Source organism: Acomys minous (genome assembly GCF_964271855.1).
Source record: "Acomys minous genome assembly, chromosome: 6".
NCBI lineage: Eukaryota > Metazoa > Chordata > Mammalia > Rodentia > Muridae > Acomys > Acomys minous.
In genome coordinates, this window is record NC_140487.1 from 77,484,479 (window position 1) to 77,497,235 (window position 12,757).

General features: G+C 43.2%; 1 protein-coding gene across 1 annotated transcript in view; it reads right to left on the reverse strand.

Moving 5' to 3' along the window:
* Nucleotides 1-12,493, reverse strand: part of AHCYL2 (adenosylhomocysteinase like 2) — a 166,686-nt gene extending 154,193 nt beyond the window's left edge. The window contains exon 1 of the mRNA XM_084786348.1: nt 12,063-12,493. Within this exon, the coding sequence (XP_084642474.1) occupies nt 12,063-12,431 (369 nt within the window). The 5' untranslated portion in view covers nt 12,432-12,493. The remainder of the gene's footprint in view (nt 1-12,062) is intronic.
* Nucleotides 12,494-12,757: the final 264 nt, after the last annotated feature.

The following is a 12,757-nucleotide window of genomic DNA, read 5'->3' on the forward strand; positions in this document are numbered from 1 at the left end:
TGAACATGTACAGCTAAAAGTTAAGGGGAAAGTGCTGAGCATGATGGCTCGATATAATCCCAGCACTTGGGAGGCAGAGGCAGGATGATCAGGACTTCAAGGACAGCTCAGCTGCACGTCAGGTTTAAGGCCACCTGGAATATATGGTATTATTTAAAAGACAAACAGACAAACAACCAGTTAACAATCCAGTTAAAAAAGATAAGTTAAGGGAAAAGAAACAACCACAACCATTAAAAGCAGGTCAAGTACAGCATTTTATTTGGGGACCAATACACCATCTTGTATTACAAATAGTCCTTCACTTACATACATTACAAACAGAAGTTTTAGAAGGACTACAAAGCAAAATACAACAAATACAATCATGAAATTATAGAATCTTTATAAATGTGGAATAGAAAGGGCTAATTCAGATATAAAACATTTAAGCCACAAGAAAACTGTAGTTATAAGCCAATAAGCAATAGAATAGTGAAATCAGGGTTTAACACCTTAGTAACAGTGGTAGAATGCTTGCCTAACATGTCTGATCTCTGCATCACACAAAAAAATAAGAAAAAAATATTTGTAGCATATACAAAAGGAATAAATATCCCAAAAACATAAAAAAAAAAAAGAGAGAGAAAAATCACCCACTGGAAGTATAGAGATTTTTTTACCCATTTTATTCACTGCTTGCATCCTCAGGACCTGACATATAGCAGTCAGCTGCTATACTTTATTAATGACTATAAACAAGCAAGTATAAGAAAAGAAATCCAAACTGTTAATACATACATGAAAATATTCTCAGCCTTACTATAAGACAAGACTGTAAACCAATAAGCAGTTATTTCCCCATCAATTTTTTTTTTAATCTAGTATTGGTCAAGACAAATGGTAAGGGTCGTCTTGTTAGAGTTAGCAGATATGTAACAACACATTACCATACACTGAGATATGGCTGCTTAGCTGGGCATGGTGGTGTACATGTATGATCTCAGTACTCAGGAGGCTGAGACAAAGATCATACCAAGACTACCTGGTCTACACTGCAGATTATGTTTGAATGTTCTACCTCTCAAAGGTTTTCTGACCTCCATATGTTCCTTTTAGAAAAGGATCCTAGGGAAGCAGTTGTATAACAACACAAGGGAATGCATACATTTGAGTACTACAACACTGTTTATCGAGAGAGAAAAGGGGGCTGGGAAGATGGCTCAGCAGTTAAAAGCACTTGTTCTGGCAGAGGATTCCCAGTACCCACATGGCAACACACAGGTGTCCATAGCTACGATCCAATTCCAGGAGATTCACTGATCTCTTCTGGCCCCTAAGGGCACCATGTGTGCAGTGGTACATAGACAAATCTAAACAAAACATTCATAAAATACTTTTTTTTTTAGTGCTGGGCATGGTGGCGAATGCCATTAACCCTAGCACTTGAGAGGCAGAGGCAGAAGGATCTCTTTGAGTTCGAGGCCAGCCTGGCCTACTAAGTGAGTCTAGGACAGCCAGAGCCATTACACAGGGAAACCCTGTCTCAAAAAAGCAAAAAACAAAACTTTTTTTAAAAAGGAAAAAAGTTAAAGGTTGTAACCAAAGAATACTTTAATAAACATCAACTCAGCAGTTAAAAAGAATGGGGTGGGGGTTGTGGAGAGATGGTTCAGATGTTAGGAGCACCGGCTGCTTTAACAGAGCACCCTGGTTCAGTTCCCAGTGCTCACATCACACGGTAGCATACAGTCCCAGAGGATCTGACGCCCTCTTCTGGCCTCCCCAGGCACTGCATACATATGGTTCAGACATACACAGGCAAAACACCCATTCATGTAAAATAAAAATAAATCTTTTTTTAAAATAAAAATAAATCTTTATAAAAATAAATAAAGAAACAACAAAAGACACCAGGTGCGATGACACATGCCTGTAATCCCAGCACTCGGGAGGCAGAGGCAAGTGGATCTCTGTAAGTTCAAGGCCAGCCTGGTCTACAAAGCGAGTCCAGGACAGCCAGGGCTGCAGAGAAACCCTGTCTCAAAAATACAAAAAGGTAAATAAATAAATAAATAAATAAAATCTTAGAACACACACAGACAAAGTATTCAACCAACTAGGAGTAGAAAGGAATTTCTGCAGCAAGGAAAGGTCATCACTGAGGAACTCATAGCTCAGGCCATCCCACTGAAAAAGGAAAGCCTTGCAGGATATCAGCTCTTACCTGTCCTACTTAACATTATACTAGACAGGTCTCTGTGACTTCCAGGCCAGCCAGCACTGCAACATAATGATACTCTGTCTCAAAAGAGGGGGTTTTAGTTGGGTTGAAAGAAGGAATATCTGGATGGGCATGGGAAAAGTTTGACAATTCCTTAAGTTTTTTTTTTTAATTCTTTTTAAGCCAGGCCTGGTGGTGCAAACCTTTAATCCCAGCACTCAGACAGGCAGAGGCAAACAGATCTCACCTCTGTGAGTTCGAGTTCAGGCCAGCCTGGTCTACAAAGTGAGTCCAGGACAGCCAAGGCTACACAGAGAAACCCTGTCTTGAAAAAGAAAAACAAACAAACAAAACTTGGTCTTATAGAGGTCACAGATTCAATTCCTAGCACACACATGGTCACTCTAATCCAAGGGCCTCCCTGGATTCCAGGCAAGTACATGATGCACACAAGACATTCATACATATAAAACAAATTAAATTTAAAACAAACAAAATTCAGTTTTAGACACAAAACCGTTGAGTTTGGTTACAAACGGGCAGTTGTACAAACTTAAGATTGGCGTTCAGAAGAGGATCTTGGCTAAAGGAATCCTTTTGGGATTTACTAGAAAGACCCTAATGGACACAGGGAGTCCCTCGGGGGTGACTGGGGAAAAAAACCCAACAAACAGAAGAGAAGTCTCAAGACCAAGGAGGAAGTGTCAACAAAGAATGAGCTGCAGCCAAAAAAGTTAAATGGAAGCTAGTAAAGAAAAAACAGTGTCCTAAAGCTGGGCGTGGTGGCACACACCTATAATCCCACACTGGGGAGGTGGAAGCAGGAGACAGAAGGAGCGGAAGTTCAAGGTCAGCCTGAGCTCTGTAACAAGTGCTAGGATACATTAAGACTCTGTCTGCCTCCAAAGAACAAAACAAAAGAGCTGTGTCATAGAAGCCTAAGGAGCAATGTGATTCATAAAGAATTACCAAACGCTGCCAAGGCTAAAAAACAAAACAAAACCAACATCGTTTTCCAATTTAATAGACATTAGTAATAAGTGTTCTGTCAGAGTATTAGAATGAGCTATGGAGTTCATAAGGATTAAAAAGGTATGCATAGAAAAAACAAAGCCGGGCACGGTGGCACACACCTTTAATCCCGGCACTTGAGCGGCAGAGGCAGAGGCAGGAGGATCTCTCTGACTTCGAGGCCAGTCTGGTCTGGTCTACAAAGCGAGCCCAGGACAGCCAGGGCTGTTACACAGAGAAACTTATCTTGGAAAACTCAAAAAAAAAAAAAAAAAAGGAAAAAAAAAAAGAAAAGAAAGAAAGATCTTTACAAAGCTGGATTCCGAAAGACAAAAAGTCAGCAGGTTGAGGAATAGAGTTGCCAATATAAAGAAGACAAAGCAAGTCTGAATATTGACAAAATACTGAAGAGGAAATATGTAGTATGCAGTAGAACATCCCCTCCCCCTTTGGTTTTTCAAGACAGGGTTTCTCTGTCACCCTGGCTGTCCTGGACTCCCCTGTAGACCAGGCTGGCCTCGAACTCACAGCGATCCGCCTGCCTCTGCCTCCTGGGTGCTGGGATTATAGGCGTGCACCACCATGCCTGGCCGTAGAACACTTTTTTAACACTAATGAAAAGAATATGATCAAAGCGCCTGTGGAGGGACTTGTCTTTGGAAGAATGAAGATACTTCCTCTACTGTAACGATATAAGAAAGTAGAGTCCCAGGAACACACAGGTCTGTAGATACGAAGTACAGAGGCGTTCCATGTGGGGTCTTCTATTTTTGTAATGAAAGAGACAGCTTATAAGTGGTTTAAATAGAAGATTACAGGGAAGAGGAGAAATACAGTATGAAACAGTCATTTGCAGCGGGAAGGTGAGCTTGGTCAACACATGCATGATACTGCTAGACATGGCTGACTTCTCACAAGCCCGCGGATTACAAACTCATGGTGACACTGATCTGCCTAGCTTTCAGACTTTCTTCAGCAACTTTAGCTCCATGGGTTCAGGCAACAGGAAGATACGAGGGTTAAACCATACATTACTCCGTTTCAAAGTCAAGCTGGACTAAAATAAACAGAAAAGGAATTTACAGAAAGAACATGAAATAGCTTCCAAGGTGGAAAACCTACTTCAAGGATACACAGCTTTAAACAAACAAACAAACAAACAAAATTTAAAAACTGACTTGTCAAAGATGTTATGAGTGATGGTGACAAGCAAGAGCTACTGCAGCCTGATTTGCATGTTACAGTTCTGGGCACTATGTGCCAACCCTAGCAACACTGGCACCTTCCCCCCATGACTTGATCTTGCTGCCTAGAAAATGATACTACATGGAGATTTGCTGATAATGATTGCTGAGAAACATAAAGTAGAAAGGCTTGGGGAACCGAGTCAGCTGAAGGGTGAAGACAACGGTAACACAGCTGAGTAAAGATGGATGATGAGACATCAGTGACCACAGTAAACAAGGATGTGATAATGCATGGTGGTTACTGCCTTCTCCAGCAACAGGATAGATGCTAATGTCTAAAGGGTTCCACAGAAGCTCATGCAGACATCTCATGGGAGTTTGGTCAGAGCAGTAGGGGGTTGGCAATGTGACAAAGCCTCCCACAGTTGCTATGGGTAATGTTTCATCTCACTGATCCCAAAGGCATCACAGATTGGCAAAGCCTCAGGCATGTTAATTACTCTTTTTAAGCCTATATTTTCTCATCTGTAAAATAAAGATAATGCTACTCATCTGATACAAGTTGTTATGAGGATTAACAGGTGAGACAAAGGTCTGGATGGAATATGTACTGAATAGACTGAATACACTGTAAGCATCACAAAGACCAAGAAGGGAATTTCCAAGAACAACATTATTACATTTTTTAATATTTATGATTTTTCTTTTTCTTTTAATCTTTTAAAATTACATTTATTAATTGATTGTGTAGGTAGGAGGAGATTCATATGGAGGTCAAAGGATAACGAGACTTGGTTCTCTCTTTCACCATGTGGGTTCCAGGCACAGAACTCAGGCTATCAGGCTGGACGGCAGGACCCTTTCCCTGCCGAGACAACTTGCTGGTTCATATATCTTTTAAAGTAATCAAAAAAGGCCACACTGGAGCACTGAAGCTGACTAGAGAAGCCAGTTTTAGGCTCAGGTATGCAATATTCAGAAAGGTTTTAAGGAAAGTCTAACTCACTAGTATGTAGCACCCTTGTTTCTGTAAGTTGTCAGAACTCAGTGGCCCAAACTGACAGTTCTGACAGAGCCTTGAAAACAAAAGTTAAAAAGCACCGGCTATTAGTACAAGTGCCCAAAAAGAAGAAAATAGTTAATTGTTCAGAAGATAGCTGTGGAAGAGGAAGAAAAAAAAAAAACTATACATGTCTTTAGCTATTTAACTTAAGCTAATTTTCAAGGGACCACAAGATGGCCACCTCTGACAGGAACCTACATGATGAACCACCTCCAGGCAGCTGTCCTCTGACCTTCATGCATACACAAGCACACATGACTATAATACACATAAGATACATATGTAATACAAATTTAAAAATAGGAAGTTTAAACTTAAAATCTGACATAAGAAACTTTCTCCTTTGTTCTGTTCTCATCAAGTTTCTAACTATAAATACTAAGGCTATAAAAAGCTCCTACAAATTTTATTTTTAAAATCTTATCAATAAAAAATTTTTATTAAAAAACCACTCCTTGGGTGAGTGAAATTTAGGTCCTCTGTGTCTACTACATGAACATAGGACAGGATGGGGGTATTTAGGCAATAGTCAAGATGGCTCTCCTCCCATCTACCTCAATTATACCTCTCTGAATATTTAATATGAACTACTACTATTAACCAAGTATACATGATGCCTAATAATCCCTGCATTTGTGAAGACTGAGGCAGTTATGCTCAGGTTTAAAGTTAGCAGGCTACATAGAGGAGGCTTGTCTTCAAAATAAATCAACTAGTGGGCTGCAGAGATGGCTCAATGGCTAAGAGCATTTCCTGTCCTTGGAGAACTCAAGTTCAGTTCCCAGCACCCACACGCTGTGAGTGATTCATAATGGCCTATAACTCCACTCAGTCCTAGGACTGGCTCCCTCTTGTGGTTTCCATGGGTTCCAAGCGTGCACACAACATATAAACATGCAGCACTCACTCATTTATATAAGACAGTAAATATTGAGTGTGGTGGCACATGCCTTTAATCCCAGCATTTGGGAGGCAGAGGCGGGAGGAAAGGGCAGGCTGATCGCTGTGAGTTCGAGGCTAGCCTGGTCTCCAAAGCTACACAGAGAAACCTTGTCTCAAAAAAACCAAACAAAAAAGATAGTAAACATTTTCTTAATTTTTAATGTAATTAATTTTTTGAAAGTTTAAAGGCCAAATGATATAGCTCAGCAGGTAGACACTTGCTGGGCAAGCCTGGGAGCCTGAATTTCATAGCTAGAATCCACATAAAAATAGGAGAGCCAGCTCCATGAGGGTGTCCTCTATACGCACCCATTGCATATACATGGCCCCATCTCCCCCTACTATGAAAACAGAAGATTACTTAGAAGTTCAATTCAACAAAGACTCTAAATAAAGACTGCAAGTCTTTATTTCTCTCTTTCTCATTAATAGAAAGTACTCATTTGTATTTGGTCATTTCTTCAATTAGCTGGAACCTTTTGATCTATGTGTCTTCCTCAAAGTAAACAAGCAACTGAAACTTCAGCTTAGAGCAACCTCCTGTAATTTGAAAACCTACATAATTTGGTCTCCGAAGCCAAACAGATTAGAATCCTGTTCTATTTAGTATCTTACTGTGTGCCTTTGAGACAAATTTCTTAATCTCGCTTCCTCAATAAAACAAGGATAACACTATCTTTAAGAGCTCTTAAAAGGATTAAATGAAATAGTACATATCAAGCTGTAAGTACAAGGCCTAGTACAAAGTGAGAGCGTCTCACAAGGGGCCTGGAGGATGGCCCAGTGGTCAAGAACACGGAGGGCTTCCCAGAGGGCCTAGCTTCAATTCCCAGCACCCACAGTGTGCCTCACAGACCAGCTGTAACTCCACTTCCAGGCGATCTACCACCCTCTCCTGGTCTCTTTCTTTCAGTACCAGGCACACAAGTGGTGCACAGACGTGTATAGGCAAAACACCTATACATACTTAAAACAAAACCTAACAGTATACTTCCTTTATAATTCTCAAAGGCTTAATCAAAGACTGATTCATAGAGGAGGGACTTAATGAACAGAGGAAAACTGTTAAGGAACCAGATTCATAAACTAAAAATAAGGATAAAATCAGGCATGATGACACATGCTTAGAATCCTAGGAGGTAGATATGGAAGGATCTGGAGACTGAGGCTAATCTGGGCTGCATATGGAACCCTAGGTTAACCTAGGGCCAACCTAGTATAACCAGTTAAGTCCCTATTTCAAAAAAATAAAAATGAAATAAAAATAAATAAATAAAAAGGCAGTGAGGATACTTCATTAGGTTACAAGATAATTACAAATAGGAGGCTAACATCACTGATCTTAAAATACTTTCCTATATAAAACTTCTTCATGTCTTCTAATTTTACAATTCTTTGAGGTTCTACATTGTACAGTTTTCTCCCATCCTCTTCCTAAAGCCTGACTCACTCCCCTCACTTTGGTCTTGGAATGACCTAAGCCTTAGCCAGACAGACACACCTTAAGAGTTAACTCAGAAATCTACAGACTTCTGGGAGAAGTCAAGATCTAAGAGCTCAGGAAGAGTCTGTGTGGCACACTGGGAAAGACGTGAGCTCTGGAGACAGGTACGGGTTTAAATCCCACCTCTGGCACGTTTTAGATGTACAACATGGGCACAGCACTAACCCTCTCTGAACCACATTTCCTCGTCTGTGAAACTGAGATAACACCATCTACATTTCATAATGTTCTTGTCAGGATTACAGAAATGCCTATGACAATTCCTGGCACATAAAAGGCCAATTAATGGTAACTATTATTAGGGTCCAACTGCCAATTGGCTTACTGAGCATTTTGCCAGGCTGTACTTTTCTAACTGGCAAGGGAGTCGCACTGCTCTCACATTCCCATGCCTCTATCCAAAACAGGCAATTTCAGTAATCTATAATTAACCAAATCAAGGGCTTAAACAATTCAGGGCAAGAAAGCACTAACATGGCTCAACTCATTCTCTCCTGACAGCAACAAAGCAAGCACAATGCAGATAGGTTTGCCAAGAAAAATACAGAGTCTGTTTGAACATGGTCATTACCAAAAGTATTGTAAGCATACTCTAGCTGAGGTTCTTGGGCTTGTAGCCTTATTGTCGGAATTTTGACTTTTCGAAATCCTCTTCAGCCTTGTTTTCTCTGCTGGCCTAGCACCCATTTCTAAGAATACATGGGAGAAATGCTCTTACCTGCTGTGACGTTCACTTCCCATTTTATAAATTTCTACCTCAGAGATATTTACAGAACTCACTAAGAGTAGTAGGATATGAAGAGCACTCAGGAGGCAGAGGCAGGAGGATTGCTGTGAGTTGAAGGCCAGCCTAGTCTACAAAGCAAGTCTAGGACAGCAAGGACTAAAAGAGAAACCCTGTCTCAAAAAACATACCCTCGCCCCGCCGCCAAAAAAAAAAAAAAAAAAAGAACTTTAAATACGAACATACCATAGCCACGGTGGCATGAGCGGCCTACAGCACCACAAGTTACAGGATGAAGGCAGGCCAAAGATAAAATGTGACCAAGTAACCTGCACCCCATGGGAGGTCTGACTCTTATGGATTTCCCTTGTGTAGCTGACCAGAGTAAGAAAACCAAGAAAAATTGATAACTGACACACAAACAGAAAAGGGGAAGCCATCCATGGACATATAATAACACGAATAAGATTGTCTGCTAGTTTCAAGATCAAAGCAACAGTCATTATTTACATCGTTAACGGCAGCTATTCTAATCCTAGTACATCCAGTCCCTCTACACTTTTAATAAAGCAGAAGGGAATCAAGGACAGAACGACTTAACTAGACAATCTAAGAAGACAAAGGCTCAACAAATCAAAGCATCACTCAGTCGTCCCCCATTGGGTGACACTCTACTTGGAGAACATTTAGTCAATTCAATATTAAGAAAACTAAAGATTGTGCTCTTTAAAAACAGCAAGCCAAGGGTGGGTATGGTGGTGCAGGCTTGTAATCCTAACACTCTGGAGGCCGAGGCAGGTGGATCTCTGTGAGTTCAAGGCCAGCCTAGTCTACCTATGGAGTCTAGGACAGCCAAGGCTACACAGAGCAACCCTGTCTTAGAAAACAAAACAAAACAAAAACAAAAACTCAGCAATCCAAATGTGGTGGTACACATTTCAAATCCCAGCACATAGAAAGTTGAGGCAGAGGATCAGGAGTTGAAAACCAGCCTGCTTGTCTGGCCTCAAACTCACTATGTACCCAAGGAAGATCCTCCTGTCTCCAGGTCCCCAGTACTGGGATTACAGGCAAGCACCATCATGCCTGCTTTGCATGTTACTGTGGATCAAACCCAGAGCTTCTTGCCTGCTAGGCAAACACCCTACCAAGTAAGCAATAAGGAAAAGTTCAGGCCTGTAATCTCAGAACTCAGGAGGCCGAGACAGGAAGATTAGAGAGGCCAGCCTCAGCTACATAGTTCCAGACAGCTTGGGCTATAGATTGAGACCCAAACAAGAAAAGAGGAGGGGAAGGAAAAGTGAGAAAAGGAGAGGGGAGAGGAAAAAAGAAAGACAAGCTAAGCTCAGCAATGTCCTGACTTATGTCAGACAGCTGCATCTTTGCCCAGGACTTCACCTGCTTAACTTTCAGGAAATCAGATGGGGTTTTGGAGTAATTAACAGTGTAAGGCAAGCTCAGTCCTGTCTTCATAGCCTTGAGGCTGCTGAGTAAATCTAGAATCATGGAACATAATTTTGATACTGGAAAAAAAAAAAACTGGAAGAAGGTGGCTCAGCAATAAGGAAAATGTCCAAGAAGCACATTTAGAAGTAAATAAGAGACTCTAAGGTTCTGGCCACTGTGTGTGTGTGTGTGTGTGTGTGTGTGTGTGTGTGTGTGTGTGTGTGTGTGTGTGTGTGTGTTTTTTTAAACTTCTTTATGCGGAATCTATTGAACTATTACTAATATGTGTGTACCTTTCAGAAGAGGTCACAGTGACATATACTTAAGCCATGAGGAGAGAAATAATAAATCCTAATAACAGCTATTATTTAGGAGTCCACTATAGATAGGTACCAAGTTCTATATGAAGATCACTTTTTAAATACTTAATCATAACTAGTACCCTCATTTTACAGAAGAAATTACTTGTAGACTTTTCAAATTATTCAAAAGTTAGTAGTAGGGGGAAGGGCACTATACTGAAACCCAGGTCTATATTTATGTATAAACTTCACACTCTAAAACTAACCCTTAAAAGAACTGAATTACAAACCTCTGAAAAACTGCCACAAGAAAAAGATTTGGCCAAAGTTACAAAGCATCTTAACTAGTGAGAAATATGCTTTGGATTTCCTAACTTCTACCTAAGTACTTCCAGCCCTAACCCAGGCTGACTCTTAAGGTGTAATTCCTCCATTTAACTATAATTGCAAGGAGGCAGGGGACACGACACCAAATTGCAAAGGACAGACAAAGCATATCCTAAAGCACTGTCAAATTCCTTCAGTCTTGCCTCTGACATCATTTATCACTACATTTGGGAAACTAGAATGAAAAAGTTAACTGCCCTAAGTCATGAGGTAATTACAATAAAATGTTTTGCTGGATCCAAGGTTCACCTAAACCCTACACAGTAAACCCAATGTACACTTCATATCATTTTTATTGTTGTTCTGACAGAATGAAAAAAGTCTTTATAATGGAAAAAAATACGTAAATCACTGTGTTCATACTGTGTCTAGCAAATCAAAGCCATAATTTCTTTTTAGCTGATCCACGTCTCATCTTTTTCCTCCTGTGTTGACTTAGCATCAATAAAGGAGAGAAAAAATGAGGGGAGAGGGTAAAGGTTAGCCAATGTACAAATAATACAGGGGTACTATTATTACTCGTTACTATGTATGAAAGAAGCTGACCGCTGAGACAGCCCCAAGCCATCGCTTTCCCCAAAGTAGCAAGCATTTCTTCCAACACTTTCTGCTCACAATAAACATATGAATGAAATAAGTATCCTCTTCATATACAATCTAGCAATTCTAGAGACCAGACCTCGTAAGAGTGAAGGGAGCATCTCCCCATTACCCTTCTACAGTCACGGAGCAGGAGAATTGCAATAGCTGGAAAGGAAAGACACAGGATCACTACTGCCCTGTGGAAAGCTGTTGGCCACAGAAAGGCAGAAAGCCATCCTCTGTAAGGAAGCTAGGCAACTCGGAGGGTTGCTTGCCTGAGCTCTGCTGAGAACTACTGCTTCCTCGTTCTCCAAGGGAAAAGATCTTGGTATCCTTATCGCTGGAGGGAAGGTTTTTCTATGCCGCCGAACAGCCCGGAAAATTACACGCGTGAGTGTGCTGGAGGCGGAGGGTGTAGTACTAGGTGCTTCTCCTCCCCCTGCCTCGTTCAAGTAGTAGCGAAGAGCGCTACCTCCATGTTATTCATAGCGAAGTACGGCGGGAGCACCTGGAGGCTCCGCTTCGGAGCGGAGCACCCGGCGGCGGCCGCTCTAAGAGCGGGTTCGGGGGTGGTGTGTGGGTGGTGGGGTGGTAAGGCTCTCCGCTCCACGATCTAGAGGGCGTGGAACCGGGTGCCGCGGTGCCACGAAGGGCCGCCGCTCCCCTGCCCGCCCTCCCCGCCTCTCCGAGAGGCAGCCCGACCCCCAGTACCTTCTTGACCGTGCGCGGCGCCTCGGTGACCGTGCCGTCGGGGCTGACCAGGGCCTCGCCGCCGTCACGATGCCGCTGGTGCTGGTGATGCGGGTCGCTCCGCTTCATGGCCGACGCTTGGGGCACCTTCCCGGCCGCAGGGCTGAGAGCCGCGGTGGGCCCCGAGCCCGGGCCAGGGGCCGGGGGTCGCTCCGCCGCGGGAGCTGGAGCTGGAGCCTCTGGGTCTCCTCCACCCGCCGGGGGTACCATGGCGCCCACGGCCGCCGTGCTCAGTCCTAACTGGGGCTCCGCCTCGGAGGGGCTCAGATCCTTCAGCTCCACCTCAGGCACCTTGGCGGCAGCCGCTGCTGACACAACCTGCACCGACATCACCGCCTCCGCTGCAACCGCCGGCCCCGATTCTAGCTCCAGCTCCCACTCGGCCCCGCCTCCCGCCTCCCTTCCCCTCCCCTCCCCCCTACCCCCACTCCTCCCCTCCATCGCCTCCGCTCCCACCCCCTTCCTCCGCCCGCTCGCTCGCCGTCCGCCCGGCCTCTCGAGCCCCGCCCCACTCCTGTCTGACTCACGCGCGAGGTGCCACGGGACCTGTAGTGCGCTTGCTCCGGCCTGCCCGCGGCTAGAAGACTGCGGGACCTCAGCACCCAACATGCACTGCGCGTGCGCGCGCGCGGGTGAAAGACCGCAGAGCCCCCTGG